At 38.0% G+C, this 27,903-nt stretch overlaps 1 protein-coding gene across 1 annotated transcript in view; it reads left to right on the top strand.

Annotated features, from left to right (window-relative positions):
- Positions 1–27,563, top strand: part of FAT4 (FAT atypical cadherin 4) — a 142,963-nt gene extending 115,400 nt beyond the window's left edge. Inside the window, 8 exon segments of the mRNA XM_040555450.1 lie at positions 6,342–6,446; positions 7,644–7,951; positions 11,285–11,370; positions 12,757–12,936; positions 13,818–13,942; positions 15,070–15,287; positions 19,732–19,993; positions 24,134–27,563. Coding sequence (XP_040411384.1) covers positions 6,342–6,446; positions 7,644–7,951; positions 11,285–11,370; positions 12,757–12,936; positions 13,818–13,942; positions 15,070–15,287; positions 19,732–19,993; positions 24,134–26,001 — 3,152 coding nt within the window. The 3' untranslated portion in view covers positions 26,002–27,563.
- The last annotated feature ends 340 nt before the right edge of the window (positions 27,564–27,903 follow it).

The raw sequence follows: 27,903 nt of genomic DNA, 5'->3' as shown, positions 1-27,903 counted from the left end.
TGCCCTGGGGCAGCCCAGGTTACAACAGCTGTGCTCATTACAGTGTGGATATTTGGGCTCGCCACTATTGCCCCCCAAACTTGTCTGTAACCAGTGGAGCAATCGGGGGATTGGCTTTTTTTGTTTTTGTTTTGATTTGTTTTTTTTCTTAAGCCAGATTAGAACAGGAGATATCATCTACTTCATTGCAAAGAATATTAATCTATTTCAAACAAAGGCATGACTATGTCATTTAAGGCACAACTACAGCAGTTGATACGTGTTCGATGTAAAAGGTCTCATGATATAGAGGATGCTGATGTGATCTTTTGTGTGAACCTTACAAATGTACTACTGAGCCTCAGGCCAGGAGCAATTGTTGTTAATCGTCAAGCAGTTCTAATTAAGTTACTGATCCAGGAGTTTATTTTATGTTGTATTAGTACATCCAATTATTTTGCCAGGAGCATGGCAAAATAATTCTAGGGTGCCTATCCCCTGTAACTCTTTAGGTCATTAAGACCAGAGGTTAAATGGACATATGTTTGATATTGCAACTAAGCAAAACACTTCATTAACTCTAGCAGCATACTGTAATATATGCCTCTAGCCTACAATTTGAAGCATTAAAGAAATGTCCAGGTCATTTTTTCTGGTATTAAAGCTTAATGTTCACCCCTTATGTCAGCTAAAAATAAAGCTCTACATGTGACAAACACTTGAAGAAAAAAAAAAAAAGATGTTTTAACTAAGAAAATATGGTGAGAGACTCTTACAATTTGAAGTGTTTGATTTCTTTCATGGTATGAATTAAATCTGGCATCTGATATGAGCTTCCTTAAACTACTTGTCAACACAAATAATTTTGAAATAGAGTATGACTGAGGCAGCTGTTTATATTTGGGAGTCAGATCTTTTTAAAATCAGTTGGTCATTGCAGAATCAAGAATTATTTAAGTGTCTTGGGATTAATTGGTCAAGACAGAAAACAAATGGCGCCAAAGTGTGTAATTAAAAACCAAAATATCTTTGGAGTTGAATATCAGTAGAGCTTATCTAATAAGATCACAATTAATATTCAGTATATTTAGACATCTTATGTCTGCAGAAATGTATTTGATATGCTGCAAATTTAATATTCAATGGGTTCTGCAAATATCAGAATACAGATTGAGAATGTCAGAGAGAATGTTATGTCATTATTATACTACCAACAGAAAAATTTCACAGCTGTTTGGGATTTTAATCATGATTCATATATGATTAAAGATAGCCATAGTGAATGTAATAATAAAGCTAGGAACTGTTTCTTTATGAATATAATCCCTGAGTGCCTCAACAAAAAAAGAGACAGCCAAAATAGCAGATTTTTAATTCAGTATATCATATACATAGTTTTGCTGCTTCTCTTGGAATGAAAATAGTCTCATAATTGAATTTGCATGTTCTGTAAAAAACAAAACAAAACATGATATTGCATACAATTAGAAATTAGTATTTTCTGAGATATACTTTGTTCACTGTAAATTTGAGTACCTGAGCTATAGACCCTTATAACGGCTTACCTGAAAATTGAGAGTTTCTTTACTTGATTTATTATGTTTTGTCAGCTGCATTTCACTTCATCACACTGCAAAGGTAATTTAGTTCATTTCACTGAATAGGATTATGAAGACCAATTACCTCAGAGCAACATCATTAGGGTTTTGAACAATCTGTTATAATTACATCTCTTAATCATGATCAGGTTTTGTTTTTAAAATAATCACTTTCTAGAAGGAATATACTTTGTGATTTACAGTAGTTGTCTGCCCTTCCTTTGAACACTTCATTTCCTGTTTTCCAGGACTCATTAAGATGAAGGAATTTAGGTTTGTGAAATTGTTTCAAATGCAAGATTAAAATACCAGAACCATTTTAAAAGATGGACATAGAGAACCACAAAAAGTAAAACTCTCAAATCAGCTGAAATGTAATCCCAGAGCATTCAGTTGGTATCTGTTCCTCTTACATTTTTCAATTAAAAAAAAAAAAAAAACCTGTTCTCAGGAAGTTTGATTTTTGTATAAGCTTGTGCATGTGATATCATCAGTTTGAGGTGATGGATGATAAGTGATAGTCCGTTATCAATTATCCTGTGTTATCCTAAAATTCGTGTTCTTCAAGAAAGGCCTTTGTGACACAAAGATGAATACCCTGAATCTTTCGATACTTTGTTTGAGAAGAAATCTCCACACTCATCTAACCACATCACTTACCTGAACTGGAGTTCCAGAGACGGCTCAGGTTTGGAGTCTCTGGTTCACAAAACATTGTCTGTTTCCTTCCCCTCATTGGATTCAATAACCTGAAATACTAATAAAGCTTATATGATTAGCCTTGTTCTTTATGCTGTCCTAATGAAACAATTCCCCAGTTGAGAAGTGCATAATAATCCAACTCTGTGAAAATACTTCTAGAAAATTAACTCACATAAGCCATGAAAACTTGTAAACCTCATAATTTTTCAAAGCACGTTGCTTTAGTGAGACAAAGGTCTATCAGAACAGTACTCTTAAATTCATGTTGTAAACCTTAAATCAGCAGACTGCTGTGGAAAATGACCTGCATAATCCAAAACTGCTCTAGTTGTGTGAGATTTTAACAAAAATCATTGGCTTCATCTTTTTGCAAAGTAGTAAAACTTCAAGTTTGGGTTCAAGTGAAGATGCTTTTGTGCATACTGCCAGTTTCTTATCCTCTTCAATACAGCACGGTTTCTTGAATGATTTACTTTATCTGTGGGGGAGAAACTTCAAACTAACTAGTGTTTCTGTCAATTCTCAAGAAAAACATATTTCTCTGAAAGTCATTTTTGTTTTTTTGTTTGTTTGTTTGTTTCCCTCTCCAGAAAAAATCATATCTAAATAGAAGCATAATACCTTAGGTAGAACAGGAAAAGCAATAGATGCGCAAGCTAGTTTTTCCCCCCAAACCTTTACCTTTATTACACACCTTATTGTGTTTGTAACTCATGAAATAGGCAACCAGGTCAAACTTGAATAAGTATACTTTTCAAATCAACTGTTCACAGTTGTGTTCAATGGAGTTCTAGGATATTAAACAGGAATATCTTCTACAGTGCTTGTACTAAGATACTGGAAAGCCAACAAAGCATGCAGTAAGGGAGATAACTGAAAGTGGTAGGACATGTTCCCACCTTAGATGGCTGTACGAGCTAGAAGAACAAGGTGTTAAAAGAAAAAAGTAGAAATTTAGTAGACGTTTGCAGGACCAAGTACAATTTAACTAGTATCACAGCAACTTTCCTGGAGGAATCCCAACAGTGAATAAATGCCAAACAAGCGAAAAACCCTGCTGGGTAAAGCCCTGAGTAACCTGATCTAACTTGGAAGGTTGCCTTGCTTTAAATAGGGGTTGGACATCATGACCTCTGGGGTCCCTCCAGCCTAAACTTTTCCATATTTCTGGAGCTTTTGTCCTTGTTCAGACGTCCAGAAAGATCCACTTCTACCAATCAAGTCTGGGCAAAGATAACAGTGGGAAAAATGTAGGAGGAACATAGTTTAGATTAAAATGGAAGAGTAAGAAGGTGCAATTTGAACACTGGTGGACCATCCAAAAACCAGAAATTGGTAGAAACTCTCAGTCTCAGCAGACTAACCAATGCAGGCTGCCAATAATAGCTTGACATATGGAGACCTTTTCTTAAAGGAAGCACCAGAGTTTCTGTCTCAGAGGAGTCTGAGGAGGAACTGACTGAAGATCTGAAGGTAGAAGGAAGTTTGAATGAATTGATAAAGTTCAGGATTTTGAAGAAAAGAGAAAATGAAGCCTTCTAGCAGCAGCTGTCTTTAGAAGAAGCTGACATAAGGCAGTTGGTTGATAAGGTTAACCTGGAGAGGGATGCACATAGGAAAAGAAATTCAGGAGAGTTGGGATTTTGAAAGAAAAAGTATAACTGAAAATTATCTTAAGGCCATATTAAAAAATACAGCTGTCTAAAGAGCTTTGGGTGGTCATATCAGGATCTTTTTGGATGAGAATGAGTTGCATACTGAATAGAAATAAGTTGCTGTTCTTCTGGTACATATGTGGCATTATATCGTACTGTTTACCTACTAACTTACTTATCAGTTTCTAGTTTAAAACTCCCATAATCTATTTACCATGTTTTTCTAATAATCTTGCTTTATCAGACATTTAGTTTAAATCCTCGTATGGTACAGCCATAGTGCTATCTGGCTGAAGGACTCTTGCTTCCTGGAATAAGCATGTTTAACATGCATTTAAAGACAAAAAGTGAGCTTCAGAGACATCTTTTGCTGGATCACTATTCCAAATATAAATAGATACATTTTTTCCCAGGTCTTTAGCACTTCAGTGAATGGCAGAGAATAGCCAAAATTTCTTCTTCATTTTAAATAAATATTAGTTTTAATAGCTCTGATGAATTGTTTAATCAGAGTATTTGTCTTCTCCTGTGTCAAAACAGTTGGAATAAATGCAAACACACTTTTATTAGTTTTATGAATTATTCAAACAATTGTTTAATATGAAAAAGATGTTGTTATTCACTGGTTAAAATATGTGCAGATAAAATAAACATCCATGCTATGTTCCTGACTCAGCAAATATGCTGGCTTTAAGAGAGCTGTTACAAAGAAGAGGACTTAGGGCAAATTATAAAAGACTGAGTAAGCCCTATTAGCTATCTTAGATTTTTTTTCTGAAAACTAAGAAACGTCATTGAGCTAATTTAAGCATCTCAGTCTCATTCTTGCTAGTGTTCTCTTCGCTAAGTCAAAGATCAATGTTATGTGTCATGAATTTTAAATAAAGAAAATATCAAAATCTAACATAAAAAGTTAGCTCATCCTTCAGTCATGCCCATTAGACAATAAAATACAAATAAATACCCCCAGAGCATAATTAGATACAGACACTGGAAATGTTTCCCGGATTTATGGTGAATCTACGAGTTACATGTTAACCACAGGAATCCTCCAATGCTCCGTTTCCGTCCTGTTTGCAGTCACACAGGGAGGGCTCCCGTTCACACGAAAGAACAGTCTCTAAACTTCTTTAGCTTAAACAGAAAAGTACAGAAAAAGGAGGTTTTCTAATTAGGAGATAAGGCTAAAAACGCCAGCAGAGTTAATATAGCACAGTCCTATTTTTCTTCAGTTTTAGAGACCAGCAATCTTCTAAAGCCTGAGGACTGCATAATACTGTGCATTGCTGTCATGTGCCGTTTAAGAATTATAAAATATATGTGACACAAAAGGATGGACAGCCTCTATGCAAGTTCATGTGGTACTTCTAACTTAAACATACTTTATGCTTGTATGGTGCAAGGAATAAAATAATTAATTGCCTATGCAAGAAGAAGCATACAGAAGTCTTACCCTTTGTAAAGCGGGCCTAAATGAAGTTCAAGGAGAGATTTAAAAAAGCACATCTGATTTTACAAATTTTTGCAGAGAAATATGAATGAAAAACATGACAACACTTTCAAGTTTTTGCTGAATAGGTGGTGAAGGCTGGCAGTGCAGGCAGAAAGCAAAGCAGGTACCAAGGGTGGCATATAGTGGAAGTGCTGCCAAACTGGTAAAAGCTGAGCAATGAAAAACTGAGAAGTGAAGACAAAACACTTTTGTAGTTAATGTTTCCAGACAAAGAAAATCTTAGTTTTGTACAAAGAATCCCCTTGTCAGTATTCAGCATCTGTTAAAATCTTCACTTCTTCTCTTGGTTCCCTTCCTTGTTGAAATGAATTATGTGATTTCAGTATATTCTCTAGTGAATAATATCTACCACATGTGACAATGCCTGCTTAGAAAAGGCACGTGTATCCAGGGTAACATGTTTTAGCTCCAGAGGACTGTGGTCCCTCTAAGTCAGGAAGGAGGTTGTAATTGATGAGGAAAAAGAAATATCATATAATGTACAATAGCAGCCTGTGTTTGCCCTGCTGTGTTCATACAGGTTCCAGCAAGGGCTGTCCTTACCCTCGATCCCCTTCACGCTGAGTACATTGCATTCAATGAGGGGGGAAAAAAAACACAACACTTTTTGTTTTAGTACAGCATCTCTTTTCATTTCATGATGTCTCTTGTATGGACACCAGTTAATAAAAAGCAATACAATACCTATATGAGATAATTACAGTGAAACACTTGAAAATTTCTCTGGGTTGGTCAGTATGCCCATGACATGGCTGGGACAATGTCTGTGTTTCCATTTCTCCATCCCTCCCTAAACCCCAAATGATCCCTCCTTTCGTTACTCTAATACAACCCTTGCTTTGCTATTGACCTGATTCTTCTGACCTGGAAATTGCTTTTGTTCCTTGATCACAGGGAAAACGTGTGACTCCACTGTCAATTACTGTGAATGCAACCCCTGTTTCAATGGTGGGTCCTGCCAGAGCAGTGTGGAGGGGTACTACTGCCATTGCCCCTTTGGTGAGTATGCTCTTGCTCTTCTTTATCTTCCCTTCCCCTATTAATAATTCTCAAGCATGCTATTTATGTTTACCTATATGAAACTGATGGATATGTGTATATGGATCCCTGTCCTGTTTACATTAAGAGAACTTGACTCAGTCAGAACAGCTTTATTAGTCCACATAAGTACTTGCCCATTCACTTTATTGCATGTTAATAAAGTTTTGAGTTCCAAAACAAGCATACAATTCCGAGAACTGGAGAAGCATGTAGTACTGCCAAAATAGTTCAATAATTATTAGAATTTAATTATCCCAGATTTGTTTTGTGGAATGAACCCAATAAAGACATAAAACAACATTGATATTTTAAGGTATCTTGATGTAATTGCAGCAAGACTGGTTCTGAATACAAATTCACCCAGAATTGTCATTGTTCGTATAGAAAAGCATACACATTGTAAATAGCTTTGAATATGGTTTTCTACTAACATGTAGAATAAATTCTTCATTCTACTTTCCATGTTTTACATTTTTTGGAGTTTATTCATTTCCTATATTTATAGTCATAGTCCATTGTAAATACAACTAATATTCATAAATTGTTTTCTCATTGTCACTGAAGTAAAAAAAAAAGTCAAGGGAAATTGTGACAGAGAGATCTGAAAAGAAATATATAAATATTCAGATCAACAAAGATACTGAGAAGGCATAACGTTTTTATCACGTATATGTTTATATCATAAGTATCAGAAATGGATGGCTTAAGTTAGAATTGTTGATTGAGAAATAGTTCATATAACATCTACACAGAGAAAAATCAGCGCAAGTTGAAAATTTGTTTCTGTATTTGGGTTAACAAATGCCTGATGATAATTAATAACTCTTTTTGATATAGTTATCAAACTTTTTTTCCTCTACTTTCTTAAGAAACCGTAGAGGCTCAGTGTAGTGTATCTTGTTTTTCAATACACTTAGTTGTCATTTGTAAGTTAATTATTAAGTTTAAACAAGTAAACTTCAACACCTACCTATGGGTAATAAGACTCTTCTGTTCAGGTAGCATATTTTTAATTATACATTAGAGGCTTTTTAAAGAGCCCGTGTATTATAATCCTGTCTAGAGCACATTAATACTTTGTTTCTGGGAGTATGCTTGGAAGGAAAAAAAAAAAAAAAAGCTACCTGCTACCAGATTTTATTTTTTATTTTACAGGTGTTTTTGGGAATCATTGTGAGCTAAATAGTTATGGATTTGAAGAGCTGTCATATATGGAGTTTCCCAGTATGGATCCAAACAATAATTACATCTATATAAAGTTTTCCACTATAAAAAGTAATGCCTTAATGTTATATAACTATGATAACCAAACTGGAGAGCGGGCAGAATTTCTGGCTCTGGAAATAACAGAAGGAAGGATGAGATTCTCCTACAATCTTGGCAGCGGCACATACAAGCTTACCACAACTAAGAAGGTGTCTGATGGACAATTTCACACAGTTATTGCCCGGAGGGCAGGAATGGTAAGAAATGCTAAAATGGGTATTTAAGACAGGTTCAGCCAAGTCACTTTGGCTTCCACATGAACTCAGAGGAACATAAAATTAGTAACGTTGCATTTGCTAGCAGAACCCCCAACTTTGGGGAAAAAATAAAAATCCCTCATTTCTGTCTTACTCCAACTGACTCAAAGGCCTATAATGGTTTGTTTAGTATCATGATAATAAAAAATAATTAAAAAAACATGTGCAATGCCCTGCATTCTAAATGTGAAAAATGAGAACCAGGAATAATTAATGAAGTAAATTACTGCACATGAGGCTAATTAACTGATGCAGATTACAGGAATGATATTAGGGAAAGCTAATTAACTATAGTAACTACAAAACCCCTCAAAATTACCTTAACATTTGGTTAGTAGAAACAGGCGAACATAAAATTCCATCTCTGACCTCCTTAAGCTAGTTCAGAAATTTTGCAAATCTCATCAGACTAAAAGCCTTTTTTTTTTTTTCTTTCTTTAAACCCTGTAAAATAAATGCAAAGATTTCAAAGTTGTTACATTGTGAGGGTTTTTCTGAGAGAAAATAAAGGAATTACTTCACTCCAGTCCTCCCAGAGGGAATGAATTTTGCCCAAAACTGTACAGGGACAATCGATTGCCATATGTCTGGCACCTTGACCCTTCGACTGCCTTTGTATTTTTCCATTAAATATTTTCTATTTTTCTTTTCTCATTTTTTAATATTTCCAAAGCAGAACATAAACCAAATGCTCCTTGAGTTCAAGCCAAACTTTTTGACTCCACAGTGTTTGAGTTAGAAATGAAACAAAATATATTTGCCATCCGTAATCAGTAGCTCTTGCCCAACAGCTCCCTTTTCAAGCAGATATGGCCAACATATATGGAATCTCATATTCTTCCCATCTTTGAAATTAAAGTCACATAAGAATAATATATGGTTGGGGCTCACGTTTTGTTTTATATGTCAAGCCAGAATTATATATCCAAATAAGATGAAAGATAATTGTGATGTTGAGTTATGATGTTGTTTTAATGTACCTTAATATCAGATACTTAATAATTTGCCTCTCAGCTTCCAAATGGTTATACTCAAAGATGCACTTAAATCTTGAAAGGCACCAGATTCACCTTTTAGCAACTACATTAATGTGGTATATCTATCAATATGATTGACATGGCTAAGCATAGAAGCCCACCTTAAAAATTGCAACAAATAAATGAAATACATTTAAGAAAAAAAAATCAAGCAGAAAAAATATTTTACTTGTGGATATGCCAGAGGGCTAGACTACAGAAGAAAAGAGAACATGAAAAAGACTGTTTAAAGAAAATTTCAGTTATGAATGTTTCAGACTGAAAGCAAGCATTTAAGACAACCTATACTTCTGTGTGAGTTTTAAGTTTAAACCATCCCATTAATGTCAGCTGTTTACAAACACAATATGCAGGTAGAATCACCTTTGTCTTAGATATTTCTGCTGCAGGAAAAATGTCTCCCAGGTGTCCAAAACAGTATAAAATAGCCCCCCATCAGTGTTCCAGATCTGTCATTTCCTACAGCACAGTGGGATTTTATCGGAAACTGGTAAAATCATTAAGTTGTCAGTCCTGAGATATTGCAGAGTGACAGGATAGAAAGTCTCATAATGCAGCACGGTAACCGTAGAGTAATGCTTAAGTAACAAGCAGGAACATTTGACTAACATTAGAAAATAAATTGTATGAACTCTGGTCCAAGTAAAATATATTCTCAAATATCTAGCTCTTCAGCTGGGGTTGCAGCTTGGCTTTCACAGTGCATAGCGATGTAAGTTAGGGAGATTACACTGACTGAGCTAAGAACAAAAAACTCATTTCATTTTTTGTTGTTGAAACTCTGAAGGAAAATACGTATGCATATGATGGCATACAGACCAGTCAGCTTATTATTCTTCCTATGAATTGTTTCATTTATACAGGGCACATAATCTGCTTTGGAACTGCAGACTGACATTTCTCAGAAGCAGTTTGCTTATTATGTATGGAAAGAAATTCAAGATAAGCTTTCATTAAAAAAAGCAAATTGAACAATTTAGGCATACTGCAGAACATTATTTAGGGCTGAGAGCTATAAATGCATTTGGTCAATACAGTGCGTCAGCTTGCGGTATGTATTTGGAAATAGCATGGAGAATCTGTTGGGATTCCAGCAAGATGTTGTTTGTGAACTTCATTGCAGGCAGGAGAAGAAGGCATTGCACAATAATGGCATACTGATAGCTATTGCTGTTTGCTCAGCTCCTGTAGAGTAACCTAAACCAAAATAGAAACCCAGGCATTTTAAAAAGTAATGTTTGATTTAAATTTGCCATAAAACTGTACCACACATCTAGTGGAAACGTGAGAAGCTGATATGTACAACTTGGAGATTATGTTTATTTTTCTGAAAAATTTGATTTAAGGAATAACTAACCTTCAGGGTTTTTTTGCAGTGCATCTGTTATTAATAAATCACCATGAGGAAAATTCTTTGCTAAATAAGGAATAAAATAAAAACTCCTTTTTAAATTAACAGGCGTTACTTCATGATTTTAGTGAAAGCTTTGGTTAGGCTCTTAGTACAGAAATTACAATTAAAAGTGCTGTGATTGGCTTTAGTGTAAATGACTGGTAAAAAAAAACAACGCCGTTCTCTTGGGATTGACAGCTTTGAGACAATAATAAGTTAAAGATGAAGACTGCTCTCAGTAGCAATGATGTCCAGCACTTTTTTGAATGTCAGCTTGGTCCCGCTCACCAAGCAGTATTTGCATGTTTCACTGTTATCAGTGTGGTCCAGTTGGGTTATTATTTTAACCAGTGATCTTAGTATTTGTACTCCCAGCTCTTGTAAGGCACATTTTTGTTAAGTTCAGGATCAATATGTATAGTATCATGGTCAAGCGCCTGAAAGAATGCCCTTTGTGTTTGCAGGGAGCAGCTCTCTGTTAAGATCAGAAGTAGGGTACTGGATGAGCCAAAATAACTGCAGCTTCAAGGAGTAAAACAAGCAAATGAGAAGAAATCCAAAACTAAAATTTTGTGTTTAACTCTCTCTGTATGACCTAGTCACTTAACTCCTTCTCCACTAGTATCCATGTCTTAGTATTCCCTGTGGTGATGCAGAACGGAGTTGGTCAGTGTTTCTGAAGCACCTTGTGATCCTGAGTGACATGGTAATATACAAGTGCTCTTGTGCTCAAGTGCTCATTCTAGCCAAGTTCTTGATATAATATATTTATTCATAAATATTTAATGTGATTGGGAACTACACTCTTGCAATAAACAACATATTTGTGTGTGGCTTTTGCAGGCAGCATCACTGACAGTGGATTCCTGCTCTGAGGATCAGGAGCCAGGCTATTGCACTGTTAGCAATGTGGCTGTTTCCACTGACTGGTAAATAATTCTTCAATTTGTGGGGTTTAGTTCTGTAAAATGAAAAATCACACTCTAAAATCAGAAGTTTGGAATAATATACATGCCCTTAGCTTAGTCTGTGGGAAGGGATAGATGCCTAAGCTTCACACCTTCAGGAGGTGTGCAAAGGTCTGAAATGTCTCCCATCATTGTAGAAGCAATTTATATTTTCTATGTGTCCTGCTGGTTGCCAACTCGGACACATTCCCATGTGCATGGGATTTATTCATCACAAGGAGTTTAATCAAAAATTCTCAATTCTCTACTCCATCTCTGTCCCCAGGCTGTGGGCACACATAAAAAGCCCACATAAGAAGCTGTGGGTAGTCCAAGCTGTGATATAAATGGGGGTAAGACATTTTGCCTAATGGTATGAGATTTCACATCAGAATCCAGACAAAGTTAACAAAGCAGAATATCAGGCATGTGTAATTACTGATAACTTGTAAATCTTAATTAGAGAGTAAAACATAAATTTATTCATTATAATGAAATTGCTTTTAAATATACATTACTGCTCTTAGACAGTTTGAAATTCTACAATATTTAGTGCTACAAATATTTAACAAAACCTACTCCACTTTTACTTTTGGAACCCTAACTACCTTGCCAGAACAGTCTTAGACTCAAAATGCTATTACTGTAGTAGCATGTATATTTCACTCTGGTGTTGTTCATTTTAGGTCTTCTTTTTTAAAAATATACCTATAATTTCTCATGAAGGTGTAAGAAATAGCATTACCTGATTACTGTTTTCTTTAAAATATATATATATATATTGCTTTGACAATTTTTTTTAGTACTTTCCAGATTTCTTTTTTTACAACTTTCATTTCTTAAACATCAGCCAGTACAGAAAGCAAACTTTTTTTTTTTTGTTATTTACCATAACTAACTCAAAAGCTCCTTTTTCAGAAGCACTTCACTTCTTTAGATCCTCTTTACAGGTAGCAAAAACTTTAATCCCAACCATTGTTGCTAATTTCTTACAGTAGTCACAGTCATATTTCCTGACACAGGTGGCTTCCCCACTAGCAAAAGAGTTATATATTTGTAAAATAATGAATCCATCTTCCAGCTGTTTAGATATCATCTATAATTTAGACCATAATTGAGTGAAAATCGTTATTCATTTTGTTTTCAAGCACACTGCTTAGTCAAGTGAATAGAAATTTTGACATTCAATAACTGATTGTGAATTTAAATGTCATAGAGACATCTCTCTGTCTCCCCTTCTAAAGATAAAATGCAAATTTTAAAAGTGGGACTTTAGCCACGGACCTTAGCTAATAGTTACAGCTCCTTTGTTGTCATTGTTGTCTTATGTCTGGTATTGCCAAACTTTTATTTTTGCCTCTTTTGTAGGACTCTTGATGTACAACCAAATCGAGTTACCGTTGGTGGCATCAGGTCAGTTGAGCCCATCCTTCAAAGAAGAGGACAGGTGGAAAGCCATGATTTTGTGGGCTGTATAATGGAGTTTGCAGTCAACGGACGTCCCCTGGAGCCCAGCCAGGCTTTGGCAGCTCAAGGAATCTTAGATCAGTACGTCTGCTATATATGGTATCAAATAGACAGCATTTACGATATAGGAAGCCAGCATGAAAGTCAGGCCCTATTCCATTCAAACACCGTCAGATATTTCTTGTGAAAAAATGGCTGTAGAATTTATTATAAAATGTGAAAAGTTTATGAAGAAACTGAATTTGGATGAAAAATTCACAAAAGATTATAGAAACTTCAAAAAAGCAACATAATTACATTTCTGTTGCTGATTATTATTAATGTTGCTTTGCAGGCTGAAATCGAGTAGCCCTGTTATTGGATTTCTTTATAAATTCCACCTGGGTTTGACAGTACTCATGTAGTTCACTGAGCCTCTACTCCCTCTTATTTCTTTTTAATTCACAATGTCTGTTCTATCACTTTGCCTCTCAAGTATCACTGAATTTCCCTCATATCCTCTGAGTGGTCTTTCGGAAATGATCAACTATTCAATTCTATTGTTTTTCCGTCTCACTATTCAAAGCCACAGTTGTAGCAATAATGTCAGTCTTATATCCAAATTCACTGGCTCACCCTTCCTCTTTTGACCCCCAAGTTTGCACTGTTCTTTGTGATATGAAGTCTCCGGAAGTCTGCAGTGTAAAAAGCACCTAAAAGAGTTTATTCATCTCTTGCATAACGGAAGATAGGAATTTTACTGTCTCTAAATTCCTTTCTCTTTCATAAGGCTGTTATAACTTGATGCTGAAAGTTGGGATCTGTTTAGAAACGTCAGCTGTCCGGGGAGAAAAGCCTCTCAGTTTTTGCACCTCTGGGGGAAAGAATGGGAATATCATTCAAACACATGACCCTTTCCAGCACACTTGCTCTGCTTGTTTGTATGCATGTACTTCAGTATCTTCTTCTCTGATTTGTTTCAGATGTCCCCGGTTAGAAGGTGCTTGTACAACTAGCCCCTGCCAACATGGTGGCACTTGCGTTGATCACTGGTCATGGCAGCAGTGCCACTGCAAAGATGGACTGACGGGAAAGCACTGTGAAAAATGTATGGAGAGGGTTTCACTCTTTCTTTTTAATCTACACCTAACTATATGGTTGAACTGATTGCTGTTAAGAGTTTCTGTTCAGGGGCACAGGGTAATGAATTTTATGAAATCATGAAAACAAGTAACATGCCTGCCTCTTAAATAATTATGAAGGAAAATTCCACAACGAACTATTGTCCTTTCATGAGTTAAAAATAGCATCAAGTTGCATATATTATGTTTCCATGTCTGTACATGTCTGTATATCACATTTCAGATAACTTGCACTCATTTAAAACTACTGCTTCCAATAGGGTGTAATCACTAACCAAAATACAGCTAGCCCATAGGGAGGGATTTGTGTTTTGTGGGGAGGTAAGAGGGTAAGGGAGAAGTCTTACCTTTGCATAAACACTATGTGCTTATGGCTCCTCTGAACTGTAGGCCTTTTTATCAAATGACTGTCAGATTATGTGCATGAAAGTATGGCAAATGTAAGTAAATGCAATGGGATTATTAACTTCAGTATGGATAGCTCTGTAAATCAGTACAGGATTGTCTAGGAGAGCAAAGTGATTTATTTCCGTATAGTTGTAATATAATGGCTGGGCTTTGTTTTCTCACATGTCCCATTATTGTTTAGCTGATTTATGTTCTTTTATTGTGCCAGTTTACAAAAGAATTTTACCATAATTTTAACAGCATTTGGTAGTCAATGCTCTGCCATTTTTTATTTGTTTTATGCCACCACAAATAGAAAGTCATTATCTCTGCCCTGAAGAGCTTAGAGTTCAATATATCATGAAACCCTGCTTGCAATAATGGAAATAGTAACATCCCTGGGAAGGAATTACAATTCCAAGAGCCAAATTTTTTTCCCTACTCCCTCACTTGTTCCCTAGTGAGTTTTAATTTACTATTGACTGATACCAGCAGTAAATTACTAGCACACTCCCACTCTCAAACACACATTCTGGTTCAAGCCAAAGAATAGAGGGGGTGAAATTGCCATTCACTCCTGCTCTTCCCACTGACCTGCTCTGAACTTGATCTCCTCCCTGAAGAAAATGGTTGTTATCAGGAAGATGATCACTGTACTATAGCTGCAATGAGCTGCATACTCAGTGTTTCCCTGTCCTTGTCCCAGATATTACTGCCGACACTGCCTTATCGCTGGAAGGCAAAGGACGGCTTGACTACCACATGAGCCCAAATAAGAAGCGTGAATACATGATGAGACACAGTGCTAGAGGTGCCAGCCCACAACCCCTGAATGTGGACCGCTTGGAAGTGAAATTCAGGACAAGAAGCGAGAATGGGATTTTAGTTCACATCCAGGAAAGCAGCAACTTCACTACCGTGAAGGTAAGATTACAGCTAATGCTGAGTTTGATTTGATTGGACTGCCTCGTGCATAGTGATCAAAATCACATTTTTCCATTACTCTTGCTGTTTCCTTTCTAAAATACTAGGTCTTTAACTAAAGCTAGGCACTGCTCCAGTATCATTAATCTTCTCAACAATTCCCTTGCTATTTGCCAAGGTATCAGAAGATCTTGATGGCTTTGTATCTAATCAGTTTTGTCCAGACTCCAAATAGTGACTGTTTTAAGGCAGCAGGAATGCTACATATTGCCATATTTGTTATCATCATTAAGTTACACTCTACAGATCAAATCGTTTCATTATTGGCCTTTTATCTTCTGATTTTTCAAACCTCAAACTCGGACCCTCCTTAAGCTAGCAAACAATTGCCAAAAAGTTTTCATGAATTCCTACTAATGTGGCTCATGCTTATCAAACTAGGAAGTAAGGGATAACTCGAATTCATGAGGTTACCCACAGAGCAATGTCAATATCAAATTATTTTGAGATACGTAGCTGAATTAATGCTTCAAATGCCACACAGTTTTCTTTCCCAAGAGTTTATTGCTGCAGAAGTTACCTTTCTCAAGAGAAAGAGATGGTTCAGTTCCTGGCTATGACTCAGTCCATTTACTCATAACTCTAAATGAGTACAGCAGTGATGTTGGCAAGCCCCTTTATTGGGTTGGTGTAAGCTCCAAGTTTCCTTGACTGCTGCAATGCTTTCCAAGTTTTTTTTTCCCTGACTTTTAAAGAAACTCATACAGAAATTCACACTTTCTAAGCTTCAGCCCCGTTGATATTGTCCACCTGCCCAAATCTTGTGCTGATCAGAGGTACAGAGCTTTTCTGTCACACTGTCTGCTTTTAAGAAGCAAGTCTCCTGTAGTTCAATGGCATATGCTTTTACCATGTCATTTGATAGGAAGTTTGTGCCACAGTCATATTAGCTGATAATATCTAATTATTTTGTGTTCTGGAGTTAAAAATAAAGAACACAAATACTACCTTTTTCTCTGTAGTAGACTTTGCCATGTCAGCTCTCAAGCTTTAATTAAAAACAAAACAAAACAAAAAACAAGAGAGAGAAAAAGAGAGTTGCCTTTCCTGGCTAAAAGCGCTATTGGTGTGTTTATGCAAACACTCTTATTATTGTTAATACTGGTGTAGTTATACAAGCAAGTGGAGAGTGTCAAGTCCTAGCCCCAGCTGCACAAAGGCAAAGAGCAGAGGTTCGCCTAGTAACAGATGCAGTCCTTTAAGGAAGGAGAGGTAACTTCAGTGTACCGCCTGTTGCCAAAAAGTTCCCAGATGATGCTAGTTAATAAAACAGAAGGTCTGTTTCACTGTAGTTAGTACAGTACAGCTCCTGCACCACTGCTCACACCCAGGGCTTCCCGTGGTGGTGGCCCAGGATGTCAGCGAAGCCAGCCCATACATAGGTCTCCCTAGCATCTCAATATACTCCCAGTGCAGAAGATGAGTTTTAGGAACTTCTGTTTATAACTCTTTTGTCCAGCTTCAAAACAGACAGTTTCTTAACCTGATTTTGGAGTATTTTAATATGCTTGTTATCCAAAGTTTAAGCGTTCAGAGAAAACCTGCATGTGGTTTTAATATAAAATTGAGCTAGAGAAAAGCTATACACTCTGTGACTACCTCCATGCCTTCACGTTTTTTATCTGTAGTCAGCTGAGTTTGGTACAGCTGGGATTGGGATAAAATTAGAGAAATGGTAATAAATTAGAACCACTGAGATTGCAAGCAACTGATTCATTAAATGATGCATGTAACCTCCCTCTAAAAAAACCTCAACCTGGAGAAAAGGGGTCTTATTTATGATATAAAGAGCTCCTTAATCTAGGAAAAATGAAAAAACTAGCAGATTAAATTAAGCAATAGTCAAATTCAGATGGAAAGTGCCCCTCAAAAAAGCACAAAAAGGAAAGAGGCAGGGGTTTCTTTATTAGTAAAGCTCTTTGTCACAGCATATTTTCTAACAAATAATGCATGCTACAACTAATTCAATTAGAAATAAGGGCAAAAATACAGCTGGTTAAAAGTGAAATTACCTGGCTGAAAATCGCATCTAAAATCAGACTGGATTCACGTAATGTACCTCTAAGATCTATGAATTGTATGAATAGAGAATGTGGATTACACATTGCCTATGCATGCAATATGCCATATGCACATATTGAGTTGCAGAAATAAATCAGAACGTAGCTCATTTCAACAATATCTTATCCAGTGGGCTATAAATCTGTAAAGGCTCAGATTTAAGACAAATAAGAAGCAATTTGCTCAGTACAGGAGTTTCAGAATATTAGTAAAGTTGAATCATTCTTATAGTTAGAAATACGTTCTCTTTAGTGGCTCTTCTTTTCATTATAGCCTACTTACTAGTTGCTCAGCCATTTAAATAAAACCTAGAAATGAGTGTTATTCAATATTGTCAGCATCAGAATTTGTTTCAAATCTAGAAATACTTTGTACTTCAAGGAACCAAGAAGAACATTCATTATTTTTTCCCTGTCAAAGAAGACATGGACCAGTCTTGTCTCTGGAAATTTTATTTTGTAAAAACCACTACTATAATATTTATGAGCATTAGTCACATGCAGTTTGAAAGAAACAGAAATAGCACTTTAAAGTCATAAATCAGTATGGAAATTATCAGTTGGTGGCAGGTAAATAGTAATACAATTCTTCTCTAATATGGAATTAAAAGATATTAGTCTGTGCTTCGTCCTTCCGTAAGCTTAGAGGATATTGTCTGATATGATACAAGACAGTACTTTTATGGAGCGAAAAAGACAAAATAAAACTAACAAGCCAATTAACTGTTGCAAACATAAATATATGTATATATTCTTCCCAGTTAGTCTTTTTATAAATACTTATGATTATGGCAAATGGTATTTAAAATATAATGATCGTCTGTGTGACTGCATTTCCAAATACAGGGTTTTCTTTGGGCTGTGTGATAATTTAGATGTCTGCCACCTCTGTTTGCTAATACCAAAAAGCATCTTGTCTTTGAAAGGGAATTTTATCAGTGAGTTCCCAAATAGTCCATCTTCAAATAAACCAAATTATGGCAGGTATAAGCACAGTGCGTGCACATATTAACCATTGCTTTTCTTGATCCAAACGGAATACGTGCTAGATACATTTGGCCAGGACATGAGCGTGGTCTTACATCCATCTTAAAGCTAATCTGTATGAACAAAGGTTGCATCACTAAAGAATTAAATCCAGAGCATTTAACAGTTTCTGGAAGCTAGAAGAGCATTCTTGTAGTTGGTGTGTCACCTCACAGTTCTTCCCAGGTGAACATTATTTTTCCTGGAACAAAGCGTGCAAGGCTTATAGAGCTTTCAACAAACCACTGTCTCTGACCTCTCCTGGACAATGCATGTGCACGTTCTGCACGCTCTTGTTGCAGATCACAGTGAGGAACGCAGAAGGGAAAGGAGTTGTCTTATTTAACACTTACGAGCAATGTGCAGAGTAACAGAGATGAGTATGAAAGAAAATCTGCAACAAGTTGCAGAGCCATCTTATGAACTTGCATAAAGCTTACAAGCTTGTACAGCCCTTAGGAGGTCAGCTGACATGCCCAACTCTTAGACAGTATTTGAGAAACTTGTGGGTTTTTTCACTCCTTTATCTTAAATCTCATTTTGGGATCGTTTAGTACTGAACTGATAAGAGGTTTAAAATCCTGCCACACAAGTGTGGATTTTTTTGCAAAGAAAAAGCAAAAAAAAAAAAAATCATGGATATAATAATGTGTTTTTTTCTTCTAATAGCTCGCAAGTTTAAAATCAGTTTGCCTGAGAAAGAGCCATTTGAAAATGCACACAAAATAATATACTTTACAACTCTTTAGAAATATTTTTAAAACACAAATATTTTTCTGCAAAATGCAAGTTAGCAGCAAACAGTTAGGAAATTGGAATCTTGCTCGAATCCTGATATACATATTCCTATTGTGTCATAATGAAAACTAGATGCAAGCTTTTGGGACAAGGACAGCATCTGTTCATTCTGCAGAGCATTTTCTCCACTTGCATTGATGGAGAAGGAAGAGTTTGTCTTTTATTGATTAAAATGTTTTGTCACGCGCACGCCCTACAGCTGGGTTCTCAATAGGTTCTCCTCTTACGAGAGTAGCTAAAGACTGAGTGGATGGCAATTCTAAGTTTTCTACAGATGCAGTAATGAAATTAATTGCAGCCAAATTTTTAGTGCTAAATAACTAATGCATTTTTAATATAAAACGGTTGTTTGGGGAAAAATACACCCGAGCTTCTTACTAGAACCAAAGCCATGTGTAACTGTACTAAGTAGGCATTATGTTGCTTATGTGTATATGGGGGCAGAAAGTAGTCTGTAACTATCTTTTAAAATGATGCATTTTGCTTTTTTTTCTGACCAGATAAAAAGTGGGAAGGTGCATTACGTATCTGATGCTGGAATTGCTGGGAAAGTGGAGAGAAATATCCCAGAAGTGTACACTGCGGATGGCCAGTGGCATTCTGTACTCATTGAGAAGAATGGCTCTATCACTATCCTGTCGGTTGACAAGACTCATAGCCGAGACATTCTCCATACCACACAAGATTTTGGTGGACTAAATGTTCTTACAATTTCTTTGGGAGGAATCCCACCAAGCCAACCTTTCAAGAGCACAGTTGCAGGTATTATTATTTTTAATTCTTTTTTAAATATAGTGCACATGAGCACATATGAGCAGACAAAGGGTGTCTGTTTGCTTAAAGGTTGCAGAAAGTACTGTAATTCTTTATCAGTAACTAATATACTTCCACACTTTGCCAGGAAAATTGCAATTTGAATGAGTAAGGATTGCAAATTTTTGTTCCTTTAATATACACTGCAGCCTTGTTATTTTGAAAAGACGGCATTCCATCTGCAGATCTTGTTGGAGGCAGGGTTAGGGTTTGCTTGCTTGTCTGCAAATGAGTTGTAATGATTTTGTTATGTTAATGGAGAAGAAAGGACCTATTCTCTACCTGGGTCAGAATCTGGAAAATCAAGGCAAACCTACTGAGGCAAAAATTCTAAATGAGAACTTTGTCTCTGCAGGGGTTTGGTAAATACTGCAGGATTTACCCTGTTATTAATATGATTAAAATATTTTCTGAAACTCCAACTTCCTCCTCCTTTATCCTGCTGTCAGATGAAGAATAGGATTTATTTCTGAGCAACAGAAACCAAGGACAATAAAGAACCACCCTCTGACCAGCATTTAGCTGTAAAATCAGTAAATCAGTCTCCCTTAAGAGTTAAAGCAACTGTCTTAGACCCTGGCAAAAGATGCAGATAACATATATTTGATATTATTCCCCCAGTAATAAGTAAAGATGGAAGTGATTTTAGCTAGAAACTGTGAGATATTCCAGACAATGCAGACATAGGTTTCACAAAGTTTTTTATATTAAAAGATTGTCCTGACTATAAGAAATGCGACCAGATAAAGTAACTTTGAAAGCTGCAAATTCACACTTCACATTTGTGTATTGTGAACTGGTTTGAAATGTGGTATGAAATCATATGAATGCTATGCTTACCTTTACCCTTTTTACATGTATGTTTTATGAGCAGTGTATGCATGGAAAAGCCAAAGAGGCTTTTAAGAAAGCTGGAACAAAGAAAATTGAGGACACTAAGTTCTCACTGTCAAATGCAGCAGCAGACAAGTTATGATTGTCTGCCTTCCACTATGATAGTATAATCCAAAATCTCATATTCATATGATGTTTTTTTTAATACTGGATTACAATGTGTATGACATACCAAGGATTTACAAGGGGGAGACATAAAACTCTGCATGAACTCAGATGATCAAAAATATCTGAAGCACTGTTAAAGGCAGACAAAAACATACATGGGTGACGATTCCAGGGCTGTGAAGCTGGGATATCCAATGTTTTCAAACCTGGGTAGACCTGACAAAATCTCAGTTGCTGTGTGTCACATCACTGCTGAAAGAGACCACCAAGCACAAGGCAAGCTAATCCTCCATTTTGCTTGGTCTTCAAAGTGAACCTAAATCCTCAATTTCCTCTTTATTTGGGAATGTGAAAACAGGAGAAAATGAAAATATAAGTAATGCTGAAAGAAAATACAGCTCTTTCAAAATGGAAATAATACAGAAATAACACGCTTGCTTACAAAAAAGTCCTTGGACTTTCATGTCCCTTTACACTATATGACTTGCATCTCTGAGCAAAACTTATTTGACGTTGATACCCACTCATATTTCATTTCTGACATCAGAAAGCGTTCAAATTTTAAAACAACATCCTTTGAAGCTTGTAAATCCATAACAGCACCTCATACAACTCGAGTATATTTGCTTTTTCAAGACAGTCAATATTCATAACTTTTAACTCTGCATTAGCTATTTTTATGGAGATTTCCACAACTATTCATGAACTTACTATTCATAGTGGCTATTCTCTCATTCACGAAGTACTTTTGCAGAAATTAAACTTCCTCTGACACTAATGATGCATGGAATATTTGCTCCTTTTTATTGTTTCACTCAAGTGCAGTGCTTCAGAACTGAGTAGCGGCACTTTCCTGCTCCTTGTAGATTATTTCTGAAGCATAATAGCTGATAAATTTGGTCTTAAATATTACTTACCTGTAAACCTGGCACTGTGAATAGTATCCCAAGGACCATCCCTCAGCAGTTAAGGAGAAAGAAACATGTTTCTTACAGCAATCACACATGTTATACCTGGGAGTATAATTTGCAGTCAAATCTGTGCATACCATATTGTCACAGCTCTGAGCAGAGGTCAGCGTTAGGTTGTACTATTCTAAAACCCTTGCAGAAAGGATTAACTCTTAGGAACACAGAGAATTATTAGGCTGGAAAAAGACTTCACACACAACTGCACAAAAGCCAGGGATAATCCATCTCTGTGGGCTATTGCGGCGCTGAAACTCTGTGTCACCTCTGGCAGGGTAGGACTACAAATAAGCTATGGGAAGTTTGGGAAAAGCTCCCTTTTGATTCAGAGGCATACAAGTATTGCCATGAGCAGCGCCCTTCCTTAGCACTGTAAGACAGGAGGCTTAGCTGAAGCACAACAGGCAACTTCAGCTCTGAAAGGGTAAATTGGAAAGAACACAAGGGAAATCATACCTAATGTTTTTTGTTAGCACAGCCAAGCCAGCTGTGAACAGGTTTCTCTACATGTGGATGATAAGAAGTTATAGAAATATGGGAAAATTAGAAAAGGAAAACATTCACATATATTGAATGAAGTCATTAGAGGAAATATTTGTTAAAATTCGTTTGAAAGATATTAAATACTATTAGAATAGATATTTCTATAGTAACCATTTGAATTCTTGGCTTATTTACTGAAATAAGTGGAGCCATTCATTTAGCTTGAATGAAATGGGTCTATGAATTGAAAATTAATTGAGTTACTTTAATGATATAGTTTTAGAAAATATAGCGTTTCTGCAAAATCCAAAGATCTTATTGCTTAGTATTTTGGCAAAATGGTTACTTAATATTTTAGCAAGATAATTTTGCTCTAAGAGGAAACTACTTTGTAATAAAGATCTGAGAATGTTCTTCAGACTTCCTTTGATGAGCCTATTTGTAAGAAAGGCAAGCTACAGGCACCAAAGTAGCTATTTGCATTGCAAAGCTCAAATCTAATCTGCTCAGCAAGTGACAAAGTTGAGTTTATGCGTGGGCAAATTGTTTTCACCCAAAACACATTTTTTCATTTAATTTCATATTATGTTTTTCCTTCATTTGAACTATACTGCCAGTTTCCAAACTTGAGGTACATATTTAGTACTCAGGCAGTAGTTCCTTCTCCTGTGCAGCTTAGCTAATTTTTAAAAGCCAGAGCAACATTTTGAATTGTATGTAGGCTTCTGCTAACATTTGCCTGTTCTTTCAAAGCAGTGGAATTGCAAAATGTTTTGCAGGGCTTCTAGAAAACATGATTTGTTTATTTCAGTTTCTTAACTGCAGATTTGAATACATTTTGTTTATTCACATAAGAATACTTCTGTTGCTTTGAAATCTTAGTATTGAAGTTAAAAGCCTTGACGTCTTTGAATTCTGATTTGGCAGACTTACAATAAGTAAAAGTGTTTTTTGTAAGGTATAAAAGTTACATCAGAAGCTCCAGGTATGAGCAGCCTTTACTTAACCTTCTCTTGCTTAGAAGCAGATTTCAGCTCCTGTCTAATATGTACCCCCCAAAACCGTCAAAAGTTTATGAACAAAATAACCATTACAACTAAGAGGAAACATTTAAAGAAAGCAAGAAAACATTTCGTACACCATACTCTAAATGATTCAACACAGGTTGTTAGATAGTGAAACATCTGAACAATCCGTCCTTCAGGTGAAACAAGTGGAGTTACTCAAAATTACACCAATGTCATTAATATCACAGATATTTCTACATTAATTACAATGGAAGGTAAAACTGTGGAGAAGCAACCATAATCTTAGTACACCCAAGATGTGTTTGTGAAAATAAGGAGGCTTTATGTAGTAACTAACAGCACAATTTGCACCACATTCTGTTTAATACAGCATCACAAAAGAAAGCTGCCATCTCCATCATGGCCTTGAGTTTTGCAGTTTGTTGCTTGTGTGTTTGTTTTACCTTTCATTCCAGGGGGGTAAAATACATACTGCAGAGCTTCTAATCTGCTGATCAATAGCAGGCTTTCCCTTTAGCATGGCATCAATGCTCAGAGTTTCTTCTGCATCTTCTGACAGTGCATGCTCAGTCTCCAGATCCCAAAGTGACTACTGCTTTCTTTCCTAGGCTTCGATGGCTGCATTTCCTACATCAAGTATGGCGAGGAGAGCCTCCCCTTCGCTGGCAAGCACAGCCTCGCCACCCTCTCCAAAACAGACCCCTCAGTTAAGATCGGCTGCCGCGGCCCCAACGTCTGTGCCAGCAGTCCCTGCTGGGGCGAGCTGATGTGCATCAACCAGTGGTACGCCTACCAGTGTGTCCCACCGGGCGCCTGCGCCTCCAACCCCTGCCAAAATGGAGGCAGCTGCGAGCCTGGGCTGCACGCTGGCTTCACCTGCAGCTGCCCCGAGGCGTATGCAGGGCGAAGGTGTGAGACGGTGGTGGCGTGCCTGGGGGTCTCCTGCGGCCCTGGCCATGTCTGCAGAGCGGGGCTCAGTGGTGGCCACATGTGCCTGCCATCCCCTCACCCTGCTGAGCTGTCCCTGCCCCTCTGGGCCGTGCCAGCCATCGTGGGCAGCTGTGCAACGGTGCTGGCACTGCTGGTCCTCAGCCTCATCCTCTGCAACCAGTGCCGAGGGAAGAAGTCAAAAGCCCCGAAGGAGGAGAAGAAAACAAAGGAGAAGAAGAAAAAAGGGAGTGAGAACGTGGCGTTCGATGACCCTGACAACATCCCGCCCTACGGCGATGACATGACGGTCAGGAAGCAGCCCGAAGGGAACCCAAAACCTGATATCATTGAAAGGGAAAACCCCTATCTCATCTACGACGAGACCGACATCCCTCACGCCACAGAGACCATCCCCAGCGCCCCTCTGGCCTCCCCCGAGCCCGAAATAGAGCACTACGACATCGACAATGCCAGCAGCATCGCCCCTTCGGACGCGGACATCATCCAGCACTACAAGCAGTTTCGGAGCCACACGCCCAAGTTCTCCATCCAGAGGCACAGCCCGCTGGGCTTTGCCCGGCAGTCCCCCATGCCCCTGGGAGCCAGCAGCCTGACGTACCAGCCGTCCTATGGGCAGGGCTTGAGGACGACGCCTTTAAGCCACTCGGCCTGCCCTACTCCCAACCCCCTGTCTCGGCACAGCCCCGCACCCTTCTCCAAGTCATCGACTTTCTACAGGCACAGCCCAGCCAGGGAGCTGCACCTCGCCATAAGGGAAGGGAGCCCGCTGGAGATGCACAACGACGTCTGCCAGCCCGGCATTTTCAACTACGCCACTCGGCTGGGGAGAAGAAGTAAGAGTCCACAGACCATGGCGAGCCACGGCTCCCGACCGGGCAGCCGCCTGAAGCAGCCCATCGGGCAGATCCCTCTGGAGTCTGCTCCTCCGGTGGGGCTGTCCATCGAAGAGGTGGAGAGACTGAACACCCCTCGCCCCAGAAACCCCAGCATCTGCAGTGCCGACCACGGCCGGTCCTCTTCCGAGGAGGACTGCAGAAGGCCCCTGTCCCGGACGAGGAACCCAGCCGACGGCATTCCCGCACCCGAATCCTCCTCCGACAGTGACTCCCACGAGTCCTTCACATGCTCCGAGATGGAGTACGACAGGGATAAGCCCATAGCCTACACCTCCAGGATGCCCAAATTATCCCAGGTCAACGAGTCTGACGCGGATGACGAGGACAACTATGGTGCAAGGCTGAAGCCCCGGCGGTACCCCGGCCGCCGAGGGGAGGGAGGGCCTGTGGGGGCACAGGCGGCCAGCACCGGGGAGAGCTCCTTGCCCATGAAGCTGGGGCAGCAGGCGGGAAGCTTCAACTGGGACAACCTCTTGAACTGGGGCCCGGGCTTCGGGCATTATGTGGATGTTTTCAAGGATTTGGCATCACTTCCTGAAAAAACAGCAGCAGCAGCAGCGAGTGAAGACAGCAAAGGTGGTACAACGAAGGCTGTTTCCAAGGAGGGGGAAGCAGAACAGTACGTATAGGCTTTGTCTCTGGGTATTGCCACAGGGCAAGGCCATGGAACAATCAGACCATTGTATGGTTGTAGGAAAGGAAAGGTCAGCATTCGCACCCCAGGCCAGTTTGGTTGGAGGAGACTTTGAAAATAATAACCATTATGCTGCTGAAAGAGACTTAAAACATTTTTAATTTAATTATGCTCGGATGAATTTATTTCTCCTGCATGCATATTTCGAAACAAGATATTTGGCATGCAGCTTTTTAAAAGGGTTTCCTATTTACCGTTGTTTGGTTTGTGATTCTTAAATTAATAATGCTTTGTTCTGAAAATGAACTAAATTTTTTTTAATTGTGAAGGATGTGCATATTGTCTCCAGCTACTAACGTGTTTTACAATGCAAAAGTATTGAGGATTTAATTTTCCTTAAGAAGTGCATGGAAGAAGGATGATGAATGAAGGAATTACAGTAGCAAGGTGTCTCAGAAAACGTAGTTACCGTATCCTGCAGTTGCTCACCTGTAAAGATTATGGAAGAAATCAGCTTGAGTAATTGCTGGCAACAGTGCTGTAAGTCTTATTCCATACAAGAGGTGCTAGAAGCAGCTCAAGCTGGTCAGCACTTTAGGAGATATTGTTCTTTTCAGCTTGTTAATTTGTTTGTTTGGGGGCTTTTCTGTCTTCTTTTGGGGATTTTGTTTTTTATTTTTTTTAATTGACAAAGTTGTGTGAGAGCTTCTGAATCTCTGTAAAATATTTGGGGATGCTCAACCCTGTTCCTTGCCTGCCCCCCCTCAGTGCTTCCAGTGGGAGGGCAGTGCTCAGCATATGTCAGCACAGCACAGCCAGGTTGCCTGGCTCACAGCATCATGATCAAGGGGAACGAGGAAAGAAACTCCATTTCCACATCTCTTGACCTCTCATTGTAGCTGTGCAGCTGCTGCAGCCTGCGCTCCTCCCCAGATCCCATTGTCCCATCTGTACTCTGGAAAGGTAGTAGTAACACTCACCTACCTCACAGGGGTGTTGTGAGGACTAATTAGTTAACTCATCTGAAGTGCTTAGACATTATAAAGCACTATAATAAGTATTATCATAATTATTATTAAAGCACTGCCTAGCCTTTGTGACCTTTGGAGTGGCATTTTCTGCATTATATGATTTTCTATGATGAAAACTTTGAAGAATTATTTATTGTATAGAAAATTACTGCACTCTAGCATTTTGGAGCGGATATGAGGGAAAACTACTTGTAGACTCATTAATGTAGCTTACTGTTTGACCCAAATTCCCTAAGGTTTTAGGATAAGTAGTACTTCACAAAGTCCCTACATCTTCATGCAGATCTGATGAACCTATCGTACTGTGTAAAAACTTCAATTTTTTTTTTTTTACCTAAGCTGTGTTTTTATATCGATATTTTCCTATGCTGAATAGTTTTCTTACTTTCAGGGAAGGTAAGAAAAATACCTTTTTTACATTTGTTACTTATGTAACATCCATATTTTTCACATTTTGATAAAATTTGTAACATACTGTATGCTTTCTACTTGTAAATGCCAATAATAGAATTAAAATATTTATTTAAAATCTTTAGTGTGTGTTATTAGAAACCTTTCATGTGTCTATTTCTCATTCCTTGATCTTCACTTTTATTAACTTTTTTTACAGAAACTGGACTTCAAGAAGCAAGTTGGTGGTGTAAAATATACGTTTAGTGTTCAGTCACAGTGAAGGCAGCACAAGTATCACTGTGGAAATTAAATTAGTCCCTCTGCAGAGGGGCAGCACCAGCCCAGCATGCTTCTTAAGGTACTGCCGAGTATCATAGGGTTCTTCCTCACAAAGGGACAAATTTTGCCAAGGGTGAGAGAAGCATTCAGTGTATCTGTCTTTTACATCATGAATGACCTTGATTGGTTCAAAA

Source organism: Cygnus olor, chromosome 4 (assembly GCF_009769625.2).
Source record: "Cygnus olor isolate bCygOlo1 chromosome 4, bCygOlo1.pri.v2, whole genome shotgun sequence".
Classification (NCBI taxonomy): domain Eukaryota; kingdom Metazoa; phylum Chordata; class Aves; order Anseriformes; family Anatidae; genus Cygnus; species Cygnus olor.
This window is presented reverse-complemented; position numbering and strand designations above follow the sequence as displayed.